Consider the following 19,205-nt stretch of genomic DNA (forward strand, 5'->3'; position numbering starts at 1 on the left):
AATCGGTTAAGTGGTTTAGGAGTCCATTGAGGACAAACATTGTGACACGAGATTTATATAAATTATTAAGATGTATATAATGATATTTTACATTAATAAGAAGAATAGATTTCAAAATAAACAGAATACTGTTGTTATAAACCCTGCTATAGTTGTATGCTGTGGTTGTATGTTAATTTTGAAGTAGATATTCGTGATTCGACCTCTATAAAGCATTGTACTAAAATATCAAGGATATATTTGCATAACAGATGACAAAGAGTCGTGCGGATCGAGAAGGCACGTTTGTCGATCGAGGCGAAGTCAGATCGGATTAGAAGCGGCTGAAAGTGATCCGTTATAATTTCAAAAGCGGACACAAGCGGCTGGTACGCACAGATTAGCCCCTTCGATAAACAATAGCATTAGTATGCGAGGACGCGCTGACCGGCGCCGATCAGGCCAGCCGTGCTCGGATTAATTTGCCTCCTGGATATTGTGCTGGTTTCTGTGTGAGGCTGCCAGCGTAACGAGAATATCCTCCTCTCACCGGGATTATATCGTTTTGTTTTTATAAAATATACGTAAAAGAATGTTTCAATTAGCTTTGAGGTAAAATCATGTTTGCTTAGAATTTTATTTTGTGGCCGTGAGCATGTCATAATTAATAGACACAAATAGACGAATCATGATGGTAAAAATACGAATGAAGTTTATATAATGTTTAGTTTACAATTGATACGAACGAAACGAAATTGGATTAATAATGTTAAAAGTGCCAATGTCTATGGAAATCTATCAATTTTTGGCATTGTAACAACCTTCTATCGCTGGTTGTATTGGACGCTAACCGGGAAAACTTTTAAAAGTTTTGGGTGCAATAAAACCGATCGATTTATAACATAGTTATTGTTTTTATTTTGTTAAAGTCTCTAGTATATTATTTGTTAAACCACTTGGTATACCTACATCAAAATGTCAAGCGAGTTGCTCTTCCTATTAACAAATAAATAGATGCTAATTGCTTTGAATCATTACTAGCTTTAAAACTTTTAAGCTAATTAATTATTGTTGTTGATTATCGGCAGCGTCAATTCATTCCCGTTAAAGCGACACATTGGTTTCATGTTTCTTTAGATTGAGGGTAATAGATAATAACAGTAATAAAGTTTCATTTATTTGATTGCATTGCTACATCCGTTGGTTACGGGAACAGGGACACACCCACTACCGCTAAGTAATGAGGTTACTTGTACAAATATGCCACTCACTTGTGAAGTTACGTTGTGGCATACGGCCTATATACTGTGCAGCTTTTTTAAACAATGGATATTTTCTAAATATTTCTCGATTCATTTTTGTGTTGAATTTGTTGTCATCGCCTTAGATAGTTCCATGCTTTGCTAATGGATGATTAACACTATATTCTTATTTAATAAAAATTATCGACAAAGCTTTGTATTTTTACCAATCTTTATACCTTATCAAAACACATTTCTAAGTACTTTTCATTGCGAAAATGCTAGTAACAAGTAAATGTTTTCAATTTAAAAGATTGAAAATAAATATGGATACCATTTTACCTGCTAAATATAAACATCGTTTATTCTGTACCCAAGTTTGATGTCGGAAAAATGAGATCAATTTAAATTGCCTATACTCATCTAACTAATTTAAAGTCTAATAAATCAAAAGCTAATTTAGTCCAAGATTCGGTAGGCGGGAAGCGATGCGTGCCGTAATGTGTTCTTTACATCAAAAACACATTTAAAAGAAGTTAGATTGGCTTACGGGAGTTGGCGTCCGTCCATACATAGTTGGAGCCTTTTCGGCGCCCTCAAAGCCAGCCTTAATCTTTAGATCCACCGCAGATTGTTTGCAAACGTTCCGGCCTATCAAAATGCGACAGGTCGAAACTTTGTAACCTTACATTCACATCAAAATAATACTTACACTCTTGTAATTGTCCATCCATGTGTATCTTATTGACTATTGTTGTCGTATTTTTTGCAACTCGATGTTGAGTTGAATGCAATGACAAATTAGGAGGTATTTAGTATTTACTCAGTTTGGGATGAAATTTTAATATTGTGAAAAAATCCCCTCATTTTTAAATAAAGATAAAAAACATACACTGAGTTACTACTAAAATAAAGAAGTTGTTAAAAGATATTGAATAAATAAACAATTGTGTTTAAAACAAGCTTTATTTTATTTACTACTCATTTATAGTCATTACGTGTGAGCCACGAATGATTACTTACAACGGCTTATATCTCATTCAATACACAATGTAAACAATCAATACACTCTGTCATTAAAAACACACTCCATTGTTTGGCTTATATATTATATTTACAATAATATCTTCTATGCAGCATTTTTCTTATAATTAGCAATTTGGCAACAGGTTAACGTTAACACTCACGTAACGATAGATTATATAAATTTAATTGACGGAAGATTTTATACGATATTTATCAGCGTAAAATAATATGATGTGTCGTAGAACTGTGTAAGTTAGTGTGACAAACGAACAAATCTTAGATAGAATATATACCAAGTTACATCCCAATAAACTAGTATGTAGCTAGTGGCGGGTAGCAATACGATGCCCAGCTTTGGCGTATTCTTGGCAGAACATCCCATTTTCCATGGCCTCGCTGTCCTGCACATTTTACGAACTCTTCTACAATAGTTGTAAATACACTTTCCAAATAAAAATACGAACCGCTTTACTTTTAAAATTTCTAACATCACTTTTACTTACAGTGACAATAATTAATAACATATTATATCTTTAAAATGAAATAGGTTAGTCCTATATTTTTCAAATAACGACTCAATTATCAAAAAATATATAATTTAACAAAGTGATTTAAATTTAAATAAAAATCGAAACACTATAATTCCAATCTTATACACCGTTCAGTCTTAGTCTATCATATAAAAATGGCTACTTTGACATCAGTGCACTTTACGTATATTTTTACTAGTGCTGTAATTAAATTACATTTCTCCATAAGCAGGGTTAAACTTATAATAAATCATATCAAAGATGTTTTTAGAAAATTTTAGCCAACTTACAAAAGGGTCCTTTTCTTACCCAAAATATAGACTAATGCAAGGAACTGTCTTTTTATATAACACGGGACCGATACAGTCTATGTATCTACTAATAAACAGTGATTAATTCATTGAGATAAAATTTACATTTTGATAAAATTAAAATAATTTTATTAAAACTACAGTACCTGTTTTCCTTTTTCTTTTATCTAATCTTAATTTCTTTTATTTGTATTTTTTGTATAAACAAAACTTAAAAGCATAACAAATAATAATATTTAGTATTAAGAAGTTACTGTTTAGTGCTTTGGGTGAATATAGATAGTGTGCAAAATCAAATGTTAGTTATACCTAATATACAGTAAGCTCTAGATTATTACAGATAAGTGCTCATAAGTGCATGTTAGAGATATAATTTACAATAAAATTATTTTCAACAGATTATCAATTACTAGGCTCATTTTCGATTTGTATCACGCCTACATTACAAGAATGAAGAGAAACAAAGTAAAACGAAAATCCATCGGTGAAATTTTCTTGCACGTGCGGCATTATCTGTAAATAATAATGTTATATTAAATAATACAGTAGCTCTAGAATGAACAGCGGATTCGTGTATCAAATGAATAATTCAATAAAATCAATCAAATAAATGCATCGTTCATTGTTTTGTTATTACCGCTGTGTAAAATACCTAATTGCTTGACCACAAAAACCTGATGTAGGTCATGATATCAAAAATGAATTTAACACAATATAAATTGAGGGTAGTATAGACTATAGACTATAGAGTAATGTTATATACCAAAATTTTTGCCTAATATATATAATTCGGGAAACACTTTTTTATTGTATCAATAACAAAAAGACATGTACCTGTGACCTGTGATGCACCTCCCACCCAGTTAAGATGCGTCTTCCCGCCTCCCTCGTCTGGCTTCTGCTTCCCTTTATCGATCTCGTTCAAGTTTGATTGATACTTCGTTCCTAGTCAACATGACACACTTTTAGTTTTATAATGTTCATTATTATATAAATGATCGTCTTCAAATTTATAGCGCTATTATAGTATCGACGTTATCAGTTAGAACGGCCATAATCCTATAAGTGAAATGCTGCATATGAAGCTATTAAATTTTGATGAGTTGTTTATGCTCAGCTATTTCTATTGATCAATAATTAAAATAACATGTTTCATCTGTTATAACATTTTAATACTAACGAGCGACTTTAATGTACCTAAAGCTACATTTCGGTTTAGGTTTCTCCTTAGTTGTGAAACTATTCCAAACGAAAAAGATGTAACGACAACTCATTAGGCAAAGGAAAGGATTTAATATAGCGAGAGACGGGCCAGCGGTCGACCGGCAGTTATTGAAAAGTTGCGCAATATTGTCGAGTGGCCGGGCCGTAAATTCGTAATGGACGCAAAAAATAAAACAGAAGCATCGGTCGATGTCCTATCCGCGCCGCGTCGCCACTCAGAGCAAAAACAACACACCGCAAAACTTAGCCTTCGAAAAGTCCTTGTCTAATTTCCCGTAAATAAACAAGGTCAATGCAGAAGTGAGACGAAGGATTGAACTATAAAAGTTAATAGTTTAGGGAGATATTAAATTCATCGATCAAAAATTAAAAAAGTAAAGTTTCACATTATATTTTGAATAACATAATATATCCAATTTTATGGATGTTACTATAACATCATTTGATCTAACACGTACTATTAATTTTCGTCAAAGATCTAAAACTTAATGAGTTTGTCGGAGAAAATCGCTTAAGTTTGTAACGGAAAGTCACAAGCTGACACTTGGTTGTTGTAATAGGTTGTTTCGCAAGATGTTGACGTTGTCCGGCGAACAGGGACTTGTCCGGAGAATGCCCAACTTTCCAATAACAGCCGAGTAATGACGTACGCCAAATATCGTGCTATGCTCGTACTTGGGAGTTATATTGAACATGAACATAAATATAAATTACTAGCTGCACCCGACAGACGTCTTGCCTAAGCTCAAATTGTCAAACCCGTGAAGTTTGAGTAGCCGTTAAGTTTTCTCATTTTTTGTATTATTTTAAACGTAGATAAGTATTACAAACAATGAGCCACTATATCAAATACATTAAAAAAAGAATTATCGAAATCAGTCTAGTTGTTCACGCGTGATGCCATGGCCAATAGGAATAGTAATTCATTTTTTTAAACATATAGAGAAGATAAATTTAATATGAATAAGAAGCAAGATCAGCTTTTATTTAATCACAATGTTATCTTAAACTCGTTAATGATTAATAAAACCCTTCAGACCATTCAAACATACGATTATATTGATTTTAAGTCTTTGTTTATAAACGATTTGTTCGTCCTTTATGAGGAGCATAACATTTGAAGCCAGTTAACAACCCACTGGCGACAAGCAGAGCGTTGTAATGGTTTATGATCTATAAACAAATGTAACGACCACTAATAATAACTGAAACAGCAGCAAACAATGAAAATAAACTGAACGATCTCATGGGATGCGGCTATAAAGGTATATCATCTCTTAATCAACAGAATCACTGGTGTAAAATCTTGTTTGTATACATTTACTGTTAATATTAAAAATCAATGACATCATTATAAATTTATAACCTGTATCCATCAAACAATTAAGGTTGTATAAAAACATTTTTCCTGAACTTGTTTATATCTCTTGAAAGAACGCTGTCTATTTTATTGGATATATAACTACAAATGACTGGTACATTTGTCTAGATTATCTTTGTTTTCTTAGTCAGCATGTTTTTCGCAGTATAGACTATACATTTTACGAGACTTCGCATATATAAGAATAAGGGCAAGCCATTTATTTTGAATATTTCGCTTTTCTTTTTGTGTTAAGAGGGTAAACAAAGTGGTATTTTATTAAATATTGTACCTTTATCTGTGCTGGGAGTATCTCGTCGGGGTGGTTTCGAGGGCGGTGGTATTGTTATGGCTCTTGGGTCCGGAGTCGTAGTTGGCGGTGAAGATGCTGCAAAATAAATATTAATTAGTACTATAAAGAAATTTGATCTGGAATATTTAACTCATTTTTTTCATCTTATATGTAATAACAAAAAAAAAAGAAATACCTACTATACCTAATTATTATTTTGTACTCACTGTATAATCTAATAGTGCCATCCGACTCTCCTCTCGGATTTTTTGCGACACATTTGTAAGTACCATAATCGTCAGATACAATATGCCTTATAAGTAGTTTCATGTGAGTCTTATACGCGGGCACTCCAACAGTGTTTTCCATGTGGTATTTGGGGCTTTCATGTATCATGTGTCCATCATCACGAGTCCAATAGTTTAATGATGTTGGATGGGCTTCAGTGAAGCATTCTAGCGTAACATTGTAATAAAGCGGTGCGCCGACAAGCTGATGTGGTATCCATAACATCGGCGGGACTAAAAGTAAAAATTATCAAAATAAATAATTGAAATGTAAATTAATCATCAGCGGGTAATGTATTGTTAATTCGGCTGTACTTACAGTCGACACTAACTTTGACTCGCTTAGAGACAGTTGGTGGTACACCATTACTAGCAATGCATAAATATGCTCCCATATCCAACCTAGATATTCTTGCCATTTCTAATACTTCACCTTCCCATTCTGAAACTAAAATATTTCACAGATAAATCACCGCTTTCAGGGAGATACCAGCCCGTTTAAAAAATAATTGATATGAATATCTAACCGGAATGGCCTTTACTAATGGAGATTTTTGAGTTGTCATCTCGTTTCCACTTGATGGTGGGCTTAGGAGAGCCATTAGCACGACAGGTCAGAGTGACGTTGGCGCCCTCTCGGACGATAACGTCGCTCGAGCTCAACGAGTCGTCGATAGACGGGGGCACTGTAAACATCGATAAGTTAACATACAAAGTTTTACGGCGGAAACTTTCAGTCCAATTTATAAATGGAACTTAAGTAAACGTAAATAAGAGCTAATTAGTTAATGGAAAAGCTTACTAATTTGGAGAAGGAGCAAACTATGAATAGTATGCTGCTGCAAAAGATTAATGTGAACTCATAGCGAGTAAATTGTAAGGGAGTCTGATTCTGCAGTGAAAGAGTTTCTGTTTAATTTTATAACTTATATCATATAATTAGTAATTGTAGGATAAAATTAGCTTACCAACAACATGAAGGTAGCCGAATTGGGTTTTTGCTGTTACTGTGTTAATTTGACACATGTAACGTCCGCGATCTTCCTCGCGCACGTCGGAGATGTGAAGGAACCACGTCCTGTGCTTGTCGTGCGTGACGCTCACACGGGGGTTACGGGTTATAACGTGATTGTGCACAGTGAGTATAGCCGACTGTTCGAAGTGCATCCAAGCTACCTAAAAGTTATTTGAAGTTGAATATATTTATTAATTACAAAGTCAGTAGCTACCTGAGCTATGAGTATTACGTATATTAATATTATATCTGTGGTATTACAGATATCATATTCTCAAATCATGAAATAAAATTAAAAGCATAAGTACAGAACGTCAAGAAATAACAACGGAAATCGAAATTATAATCATAATAGACATTGAACGAAAAATATTCACAGTGGGTATACCCAAACATTTAAATGCTACAATTTTGTTTTATATATTTTTGAATTTTGTGAGTGACGTAGCGGAAATTAAGAAACGACGTTTCTTTGTAGATACCATATTAGCAACAGTAAAATTCGATTGAACATTGAGTTGTAGGTACTAAATATTGTTACTATTTGCTCGTTATTATTTTATTTAAAATTATACTTCTTTGCAGTTTTCTTCGTTAATATTCTGGTATCTATTCATATGAAAAGTGTTTTAATAGCACAAATATTTTTAGTTAATGAGTAGGTCTTCTTCTTCACTTCTTCAATGAACAATTTTATTTAAACTAAGAAAATATTAAACAAAATACCAACTATGATTACCAATATGAACGCAAAACTCATAGTGATGGCTAAACAAATAAAAGAACATTAATAGCCGCCGAAATTGAACGCTTATGGTACGCCATTAGATGTCGCGCGTTGGTGCGGGCGTCGAGCGCGGCATCTGCGTAATTGCATAGAGCTGCCATCGCCCCTCTTTGCGCCAATTTCCACAGCATTAACCGCATAAAATGCATTTCTCGGGGATTATTGTGTTTGAAACAAATACCACTTTTAATTTCCAGTTTCTACGCAGAAGTTTAAACTGATTTTAGAAAAAAGGTTGGCGATTACTTTCGACCCTACGAATTTTTGCAATAAATAATTTACTCTATATAAAATGCATCTGATATTCCATGACCTATATACACACAAAGCACTAAGTATTGTTTTTATTGAAAGCTAAGTTAATGAATAAGAGATATGTTATTTTTTGAAAATCTAAACCGAAAGTAATAATATGTTAGATTACTGAAAAGTTGAAGGGCCACCCCTCTTCTTTAATCCAGCCCTAAGTTGAGTCATGCATAGTTCTTTTTATCAAGATTGCCGCGGTTATGTAAGCGAAGTTTGTTAGCTTAAATTCGTGCCGGGTCACATCTTACCTATCTTAAATGATACGGCTCTCAGCTTCTGTCTAATTTATAATGGACTTGAGGAAACTTTGCCCATTTTATTATGCAATGGGACAGTATCCCCTCTAATGACGACGACCTGACTTCCCGCCGTAACCTGAACCTTCGGAGTTATTAAACAAGGCTTAATTTTATAAATTATTTACCAACATAAAAGTAATCTTCAAGTACAAAAGATGAAATTGTAGAGAAGTAGTGAGGTGACTGTATTAAGTTTTTTTTAAATTTCAAATTGACCCGTAGAAGTATTTTGGAAAAAATAACCAGAATTCAGACGAAAGCGCGACTACGAAGCTTACAATATACGAGTAGTAGTATGTTTTATGTTTTTAAAAAGAAGATAATTTTAATCAGGTTTGGAAATATTTTTACGACACAATATTGTCTTCTTATCTTATAAACAGAAATCGAAATAGCTCCCTCAACACTAAAATTGGTATTCCATACCAGTGAAATTAAAATTGATTAATTGGAACAGCAGTGAATGCAGTCACGGTTTATGATTGCCTACAGAAGTGTCGAGTGTTGAGTGGGGGCTGATGTAAATCTGATCTGCTTAATTGTGGCCAGCGTCTAATCTAATCAGAGCGGTGTCCGTCTGCATCGCGCTGATTGAATTAGGAACCTCAACCCGCCTGTTGGAACTCTGATGCACAACCTTATCGCAATGTCAATATTTTGAATACATTAGTTTCAAATAGCGGCGCGTAGGTTGTCGAACTACGATATACGCAGATTTCTACAATCTACATATTCTTTATGTATAGGCCAACTTGATATTGGATTCGGTCAACAAATTGAAATGTTGTAAAATTATACGTATTTCACTGAATAATAAAGTTGAAACATGTTTTATGGATTGTAATATTAAGTTGGGCATCGAAAAGAAGCATCTGATTCTGATTCTAATTTTATATGCGATTTATTTATTCGCAGTATTAAAATAGACTGGGGATAATTTAAATTCACTTGTTATTTATATTATAGTCAAAAACCTTTCTACATTTAACAAAGTTATTAATAATTCACTTACTTATGTTTGTTTATTTCAAACAACATTCCTGATGCGTCTTGATAATCTTGTTTTAATATCAAGAAATATTATTATCAAAGTTTCGTTTTATTGTTTGAACATTAAGATAAAATTAAAGAGAAATCAAAATTTTACAAGCGGTTAAGAGATAAGCTTTGAGTGTTGAACTTGGGAGTTTAACATCGCTCGGCGGTCGGGTCGCTTCCAAATATTTCCTAACGTCCCAACTTAATTCGGAATTCGGATGATAAAATTTGTAGCTTAATGAGAGAAACTACAAATGGGATATATTTGCGCGATTTCATAAATTGGTTTACCGCAATTTGTTTTCTTGTTATTAGAGATTAGATTAGTTATTATTTGCAAATAAAATAAAACAAGCGTCGAATCTTCCTACCTACTAGTTATAATATACATTAATGTATGATAATTAATAACATAATATAAGTATCTTACAAACTTTCTAGATCTAAAAAAAGCATCTAAAAACACTCTCTGTATAAAACAAACTACAAAAATCAATTCCAACCCCGCAATTTATTTCCTGCTTTAAATCATATTTTAGTTAAAACGTCACTCAACGCAAAATGAGCAAAGTGTGCAATGAAGCCGACAGATGCAAATATGATATTTCAAATGACGGTAGGACGGTAGCCACGAACTAATTTAATTCGTCTGCGGATCCTAAACGAGTTAGGGTTGAAGCGAGACGTCATTTGTTACAAGTTGCACAAAATGTAGTTTGTTACATGTTCCGTTTTTTATTTTGTATGTGAGACCTAATTTGAATAATCTTCACAGATTTAACACATTTATGAAAACTACTGCTGTGTTGAAAATAATTGTCAAGCTAATTATTGAAGTCTAAAACGTTCAACAATATTATTATCACGTATCGAGTACTTCAAGCACGGCTTATAGAATCAATGAAGCATTAAAAAAATATAATTAACGATTAACGACGTTCATTAACTTGTTATCTCAAAAGCACCTTTAATTTGAACCCTTCTTTTTATCTTAATTTGTGGGGCATTAAGGGGTAAAGTTAAACTTGTGTGGTTTAGAAGACGCCGCGGCCCTCAGGACATGCCTGCAAGGCGTCGTTTGATTTATAATGGACTCGTTGCGAACTTTAGCCATTCTACCGCGCCACGAAACCTCCTTAACGACGGACCCCATCGCTGGAGGCGTTGATTCGTAGACGTGTTTAATAATATTACGACAGATTTAATTATGAAACGTTTAAGGAGGCTCATCTTACGCTATTATCTTTATTTCGTTAATTTAACTTGTGATATAGCCTCTTTCAAAGTTTTATCTACCACCTTTAAACATTTTGATTAACGATCTGGATGAACTTCTTATATATTTGAATATACGGCTAAGTATATTTTCGATAATTCATTATAAATATCAGAAAATATACTCTATCTACTCATGATTTCTATAAAGTGAAGTCTTTATTAAATGTACGATGTCAAAATGAATACAACCAACCGATGGCTCACTAAGTAATGCAATGGCACACACAAGAAATAAGTGAACATCTTGCACAAGACGGCTTAGCTTACTTCTACTAAAAGCCCACTTAGAGATCTCTACGGCTACGGATTTGTGACGAGGGTCCTCCAACTTAGCGATCTACAACCAATAAGATATTTTTCGGATTGATGTAAGGTCAGTTTATCTACCAACTTATAAAACACTAATGGACGTCAAACAGGTATTAAGCTATTTTTATATGAAATAATCCCTTAAGTACCTTTGAAAGAACATTTATAATATTCAGAAACGTTTTAGAGATTCATCTTAATATACACGAGCAAAATAGGGGGTAAATAAAGCAAACACAAATTTCATCTCCAACAGCTTAGTTGGAGCCCATATTAAGGCACGAGAAATATGCCAGAATTTGAACAGACGGTACTCGCATGCGGCGCGAGTGTAACATTGCTGCGACTCGTTGTGGCATGTTATTGCAAACCCACATACGTGCTCCTGACTATCTGACATTTCATGCCGATGAACAGGCTACGTGCACATACTTCCCAGCATCCCCATCCGAAATGTAACCGTTGTTATTTCCATGCGAATGAACAAAATATTCATACCGTAATTATTTTTAGTTTGAATTTTGGATTCTACAATTCATTTTATAGAGTTCAATCCACTTGTTGTATTATGATAATTTCATACTATTTCCGCGTCATAAATTCCACCGTGAATTAGACTGCGTACCGTATTTGTTGAATGTATGAGAAAAATAACATTCTAATAAAACGGTTGAGTAAATGGAAATAAGGAAACATATTTCTATACTAACGCAATATCTTGTGTGAGTTAATAATTCTCAATAATAAAAAGGCAAAACAAATAGCAAATCTTATAACCAAAGCGAAAAACTAATGGCACAGGCGAAGCTTTCGAGAAAATCCGCTTCTTGTTGTCAATACAGGGCAACCGTGATGGTTCCTTTTAACCTTTATTACGGAAGTAAGAATACTATCTCTGCTTTTATTTCAGTCGGTGTGAGTAAATAAGTGAATAAAACATTCTAAAGTTATAAATAGTAATATAGTTTCATATAAAATTGTTATAAATAATTATAAGAAGAAATTGAAAATATTAACGGCAATGAGATGCATGCAGTTTTATAAAATCGGTTAAATTAACATAATTTTGATAGTAGAATTATTATCAGTATTTTTAAACTTGTGTTTGTACCAATATAATATAAATTAAGTTGAAGATGGTAAAAAATATTATTAAACATACCTTGTATGAGCCTAGGTTTTTCACGGAACAAGCGAGTCGCACGCTGCGACCCGCTGGTACCGTTACGTTTTGGATGACATCTGTGAACTCTGGCTCTTCGACCACTGAAACAAAAAAAAAAATAAATAAACACCATGTTAAATTTGGTCACCAATCTGCAGTCCTTTCAGCTTGAACAAATGCAAACCAACCGCATCAATTTGTCAGTAGGTACCGTTTCATTCAACAAGCTGACAAAGCCTCACAGTTATGCGGACATTTTTGTGTCAAAAGATGCGATTTGTAATTCTCAAATTATCAAAGTAGAACGCTTTTAAACAAATTGAGTGGGCGATAAAGAATAATGTCGTCGTTTATCAAGCTTGGAGATAGATGACTGCTGTTCTACTCGGCCCATTTTAAATGCGTTTGTCTTATATTTGCCAAATTGCCTCGAAACTCATTTCGATAGTGAAGTATCGATTTTCGAATCAATACCTGTGTCACGGTATGATAATCATAAAGTGTGTCAGGAATACAAAGAGGGTATGAGAAATTTGTCCAGAGATATGCTGAGTAAACATTTGTCATTCGTTGAGCGGAGGGAGTCGGAAGGGAGTCGCGACAAGTCGACGACACGGAGTTGGCCCGGCACGAACTCCGCATACAGACGCCGCACCACACTGTTTGGTGAATAAACTTGCTCAGCGCCGATAGTTCCCACTTGTTTACGTATCACAGTCTCGTTCAAACTACCGCCACAACTTTTATTTTATCCAGTATTTTTGAGGTTCGAACAAATAGAACAATACGTATTAGCTATGTTCAGTGTCACGTATAAACTATCGTCAGAAATGTTAAATACGAGCGTCGCAAATATTAAATTTTCTGTAATGCATAATACGAAAATGATATCATCGTAGCGAACATTGCAAATTAGCAATTCTAGAGGTATTTATGTGTGAGCAAGCACTAAGACATAGCCGACTGAAGATGAAAGCGCTGTTACGTATTTGCTCACCTGATCGTATTAGCTCTAAGCACGATGCTCCATTTTCTACCCGACTGCTCACACTCAACGGATGTAAATCGCGCATTACTATCCATAACGCACCCTATTAATCGCGTGTTTTCCCCGATGAGCAGAACAATTGATTATAAGTATCTTTTACTTTGTTAAGACATTAATTACAAACTTTGAATATGATTTTACAAAAATAATATAATTATTATTTATGATTTTTTTGCAATTCGCAAAACATGTGATAATAATCTTTATTTTAAAAATTAACAAAAGTTTCCTATGCTATTCATTATTTTTTATAACGTATTATATTATCTAAATCTAAACAACGTTAAAAGCTATCATCTAATATGTAAAAATACATGTGAACATGTATCTATTCAAATGATGAAATTAAGCAGGTTAGCAATAATCTTCCTCAGTACGTGGCTGTTCAAAGCGTACAAGGGTATTTAGGGGTTAATTAAGAAACCACAGTGCCGTGCAGGAAGGTAATCCCTTTGTCACCAACGGGAAGACGCTCCAGTCACTTCCAGACGGGCTCATCATATTATTTATGGTTTCATTTATAGGCCATATTTTAACCATGGATACAGTGTCTTCATTATGATAGTAAACTGCAACTGCTATAAATGTAAAATTTTTACAAGTTTCTTTAATTGTAAAGTTTATGTAATTTTTCATAGTTTGATCATAAAATTAGAAATAATAAATAAATAAAAATAAAGAAAATAATTAGTAATAAACAAATAAATAAGTTTATGAATTGTGTCTGCGGAAGCGGGACAACTAATCACAACACGTGGTATTACAAATTACGAAAGGGACAGGGCTGACTAAATATTCCGAAACTAATAACGAATAGGTCCGCATCGTCGGGCGCCCCTAACTCACGAATAATCTCATATTAGAGCTGGGCCTTATGCAAATCGGTATCGGTCACTCGAAAGTCAGCAGCGCGAGCGGAGTCGCGGGTGTAGCCGCAAATTGACAGCCCTACGCGGCGGCAAATTGATTGTGGCTGTCGACTTCTCGTTATAGTGCCCATCATGCGCAAATGACAAATAAGCTTTTCCTAATATATTAATAAATAATAATAGCTTATTATTATTTATTACTTTTGTCGTCGGTGTTGTTGTGAAACTTTTTTCTGACTAATTGGGGTTTAATAATCTTGTTTTGTAAATGAGTTTCAAATTTTGGTGAAATCAAGCAAAATAATCATTATAAAAGTTCAATTATAATTATAAAAGTCAGAAAAATAAAATATTGATTAACTTCATAGGACATTTAAACGAGACATAACAATAAAAGCTGGTAAATAAATAATTAATTATATATTTTCGTAGCTCTCGTAGCGCTTGTAGGCCGTAGCAAACCAAGAAATTGTACTGCGTAGCTAGCTTGATGGCCATTCTTTTGTAACAGATACTAACTCAATATATCCAATAAATATATTGTTTCGTTTTTATGTGAGTTATGACTTATGAGGAATTCTATTAATCAACTTATTGTTATGAGGTCGTCGTCTCTCGTATCGGACAAGGTATTGGATTTCGACACATCACCTAATACGTAAAATTTGGTATGACTTAATTGAAACTTATATTGTATTTTCACTGTTATATTTTAAATCTTCACTATCTTTCTTTTTATGAAATAATAATAAAATAATATTTATTTGAATCAACTCTACTCACTTGCTAGTAAAGTAAAAATTCAGCTTAAATTCATTTGATCTGGTATATAACATTTATTATTTGTCATAACAGCAATCTAATAGATAGATTAAATTTTCCGTAGTCGCTTTCCGGTGTTATCAAAGCAATACTAGGTTTTATTACTCAACGCAGACCACCCGACTTTTCGTTTCGTAAAAAGTCTATTGGAAAGAGTCCAAATACAACGTAAGTAATAAGCGCCGTAACACTCTCTTTGGGAGGTATAGCCTTTTTGGTTTTTAATTAAAACATGTGCTGTGTGTTCGTGCTTTTATAAATACATAGTACGTTACTAAAGCGTATCAAATCTTACTATTGTTAGTCAAATTACAACTTTTCTTGTAAAGTTCAATCCGTAATAAAATCCTCGCCGGTTTTTCTTGTCGATGTTTAAGTTTATTCGTCCCTTGTAACAGATGTTGCTTGTAATATTCTCATATTGTGCGATCAAATTCTTTTAAGAGAACCATAGATAAAGAACATGGCGTCGGGTGTTTGGACGCTTCGGACTTTCACTTATTTGTATGCCTCACCCTTCGCGGGACGCGACGTGACTATTCGAGATACATAAACCCTGAGTGAATACAGAAAATAGAAATAAAGTAACATATTATCTTTCAGTGGACGGATTGTGGAAAACTACCTATTTGTTTTACTGCCCTACTATATTTTTAAAACATTTCGTAACAAATTTCTACGGTTTATGTATTGGTATGCCATGTTTTTGCCGATAAAATAGTTATATGTACATACTTAATTAATAGATCCATTTCGTTTAAACAAAGAGTAAATGTCAGCAATCTCTACCGGGTTGCATGGTAGAGATTGCTGTTCAACAATAAGGCCGCCTTTTGTACAAATGATGCCTTTTTGTGATATTGTTCTTTTTTTTTGTCCATCTGCTTTGTCCATTCATGTTTGTACAATGAAGTATAATAAATAAATAAATAAATAATAGTTTTGATTTATTAAAGTGAAACTTTTATTACATCGTCTCAAACTTTTTGGTCTGTGTAGCGCATGTCGCGTGTATCGCGGCTGCCGAGTAGGTATACCTACTCGGCAGCCGCGATACACGTCACGCGACATGCGCTACACAAAGCAGTGTTTGGAACCGTTCGATCAGTTTCACTTTTACCGTGGTTTCATAAAACCACACAACATTATTTTTTTGTATTCCTAGTTTTTACAAACAAATGAAATGAAATCCGCTAATGCAGCAGATGGCATTGTGTATAAAAAAAATAATACTACCCTGAACTGATATTTCAGAAAAATATCGTATATCACATATTTCTGTATCTTACGATATCACAATCTCCCATTATTGTACTTCGCACGATATGCGTTTCGCTTATTAAACATGATATTATGACAAATGTATCAAATGTCCGACGCGAGAGGTCATGTCGCGGTCAGTTAGACGGAAGTACGAAAGCAGATGTTGACAGCGCGCCACGCCCCTCTCGTCCTGCTGTCACCTATACTAACTGAAATGCCATTTCAATTTCCTTTTTCGTGAAAAAATAAATCATAAATACTTACAACTTGGGCTCTATTTGGATAACTCAATCACCTCACACGATCACAAGGTTCTTTTGAAAATTTATTGATCTCGTTATTAGGACAAGAAGTAGCCTAACATGTTTCGGAATAACTATGGTATATACTTAAGAAACATAAGACAAAAATCTGTCTGATGTAATTATTGGTCCACATTAACAGGAACGTTAAACATGTAATAACACAACAAAAGTTATTGTCCACCAGGCGAAAGTATTTACGCTGTTTTACGTGACCGACGCTAAAATAATGTTTTCAGTGCGTGAAATTGCAATGCGGAGTGGCAGTCATAAATTCAAACTTTATAGCATTTTGTTGTGCAAAATTATATCTGATAATAACACAATATATTATGTATAGTAACATACATTTTTGTTAGTTTGTTTGTTGGATAAAAGTTTGGTGAATACTTTTTAGATAATTTTTAAACTATAAACATGAATCTTAAATATTTAAACGAGCAAGAATAATACGGTATATTAAATACAATTTAAATGATATATGTAATTGAGTTATGTAGGTAAATATTTAAACAACATTACAGAGCCAAATACCCGTTTCAGCAACTCAACGTTTGCATAATACCATTTCTTAAGTCTGATCACTAATTGAACAAGTGTTTTGAAGCTCACGGGCGCGTAAGTCGAGAGATCTAATTAAAGCACCTACTGCGGTGCGCCGCCGCCCCAGTCGGAGCCTATTATCACGCCTCCACCTCCTATTAGCATTGTCTCCTCGAGGGCGATACTTATCTTTATTTAAATTCACTTCTTGGTAATTGGGTTGACGAGTCGACAACGTGATTTGCATTGATGAGAATTGGCCAGTATATCCCGATCCGGTAACTTTCTCGCTACCTCTAATTCGTTTTATTGTTTTTAAATAACGACTTTACTGGTGGCATCCTCTTGTCGTGCTTCATTTAAATATACTTCGAAACAAATAACGTTACAGTGAACAGTTATAAATCGTGATGAGTCTATTCAGTGTGGTATTACGGTGTTAATTTCTGCATACGTCGGTTCCACATAGGCGTTGTAACATTCTTGATAGTAACTGCGTGTGGGTGCAGTCAAAGAGGATGCGCTTGGTTATTTCTCATTAAAGCATACACGATAAAATCACACAGAGTCGTTGCCTCATTAAAATCTTCTGGTGCGCGCATCTGTAAGCCTTTTGTGAAGGCAACAACGCTACGCTCTCGACGCTTTTCATGTGTCATTTCGGGCACAATGCCGCACGGCGAGGGACGCCTTACCTAGCTATTTTTGCTGTGACATGTCGGCGTACGCTTTTTATCAGTTTACCGAAGAATATTACTTCCTATATATTTTTCTTCCTATTTAAAATTTATTTAGAGTTGACGTATGAAAGAGTAGTTTACTTAGTTATAAGTTTCATAAGTTTTAAATTAATGAAATCACATCCTCCTAATATTATGAACGCGAAAGTTTGTAGGATACTTTACGTAGTTAAACTTTTTCATGCAATAACATTTGATTGGATCTGTTTGAAATTTGGGATATAGATAGATTAATTATAGACTGGATTAGCACAATAATATGTTTGGGTACTTTTTATTCGGTAACCACGCAAGGGGTGCCGCGGGTTCCAACCAGTAATATAAATAAATTATAATAAGTTAATACAAATAGTATTGAAATAGCATTTCCCTTATCCAATATTATTATTAAACTATTTATATTATACAATAATATTTTTTTGTAATGTTACCGTAAAGGATGGTAAAGAATCAATGTATTTATTTCAATAAAGATAAAATTAGGTTATGCGAAAATAAAAAATAAAAAGCTTTTATAAGTACAGAAAGCTTTTGGGATCGAAAGCTTATAAATCTTAATCAAGTAATTTTTAAATAATGTGACTGAAAATATTATTATTGTACCCAATAGTTTTCTAGTGTTAATAACTTTCATAATATGGCTGAATTCAATTACGTTGAAAATTAATTTGATCCGAATTACAAATACAATATGAAACGACGAATTATTTCTACATCTCATTTAGAATTGTCTTTTATAATATATCTTTCAATTTAAGTAGACATTTAAGCACAATACGGCTGTCCGATATTTAACGTAGTTCACTTTGCATATTCACAAGGCGGTTGGGCGGAAAACCACACCTACCGACTTTGAATGGTAATGATGCCTATTAGCGAACACTGCGCTCTTACATACATTATTACAATTGCATACTTTTATTGTTGCTAAAACCCACCCGAATTTTACATTTTTTAATATATTATTCACAATTTAACGTAACCTTTTCATTAGAGTGCCGCCATACTAAAATTATCTGTGCGATTACGTTACTCTCTATCTCCAGTACAAAATAATTCAATTTTGATGGTAAGTAAATAAAGCTGACTCCTAAGATTTCAGATATTACATTATTCTAGATAGAAAGAATATATTTGACGACGCGGTTGGCGCAGTGGTAAAGTAACT

General features: G+C 33.7%; 1 protein-coding gene across 1 annotated transcript in view; it reads right to left on the bottom strand.

Annotated features, from left to right (window-relative positions):
- Nucleotides 1-2,189: 2,189 nt before the first annotated feature.
- LOC149907743 (lachesin-like) overlaps nucleotides 2,190-19,205 on the bottom strand; it is a 56,712-nt gene continuing 39,696 nt past the window's right edge. The window contains exons 2-9 of the mRNA XM_090103397.1: nucleotides 12,448-12,551; nucleotides 7,219-7,426; nucleotides 6,778-6,936; nucleotides 6,570-6,698; nucleotides 6,191-6,484; nucleotides 5,964-6,059; nucleotides 3,922-4,032; nucleotides 2,190-3,600 (exon numbers count right to left, since the gene is read on the bottom strand). Of these exons, the coding sequence (XP_089959523.1) occupies nucleotides 3,530-3,600; nucleotides 3,922-4,032; nucleotides 5,964-6,059; nucleotides 6,191-6,484; nucleotides 6,570-6,698; nucleotides 6,778-6,936; nucleotides 7,219-7,426; nucleotides 12,448-12,551 (1,172 nt within the window). The 3' untranslated portion in view covers nucleotides 2,190-3,529. The remainder of the gene's footprint in view (nucleotides 3,601-3,921; nucleotides 4,033-5,963; nucleotides 6,060-6,190; nucleotides 6,485-6,569; nucleotides 6,699-6,777; nucleotides 6,937-7,218; nucleotides 7,427-12,447; nucleotides 12,552-19,205) is intronic.

The sequence above is a fragment of the Colias eurytheme genome, chromosome 6 (genome assembly GCF_061535395.1).
Source record: "Colias eurytheme isolate Ceu_HAF_F1 chromosome 6, ilColEury1 Martin Lab GWU primary, whole genome shotgun sequence".
Lineage (NCBI taxonomy): Eukaryota > Metazoa > Arthropoda > Insecta > Lepidoptera > Pieridae > Colias > Colias eurytheme.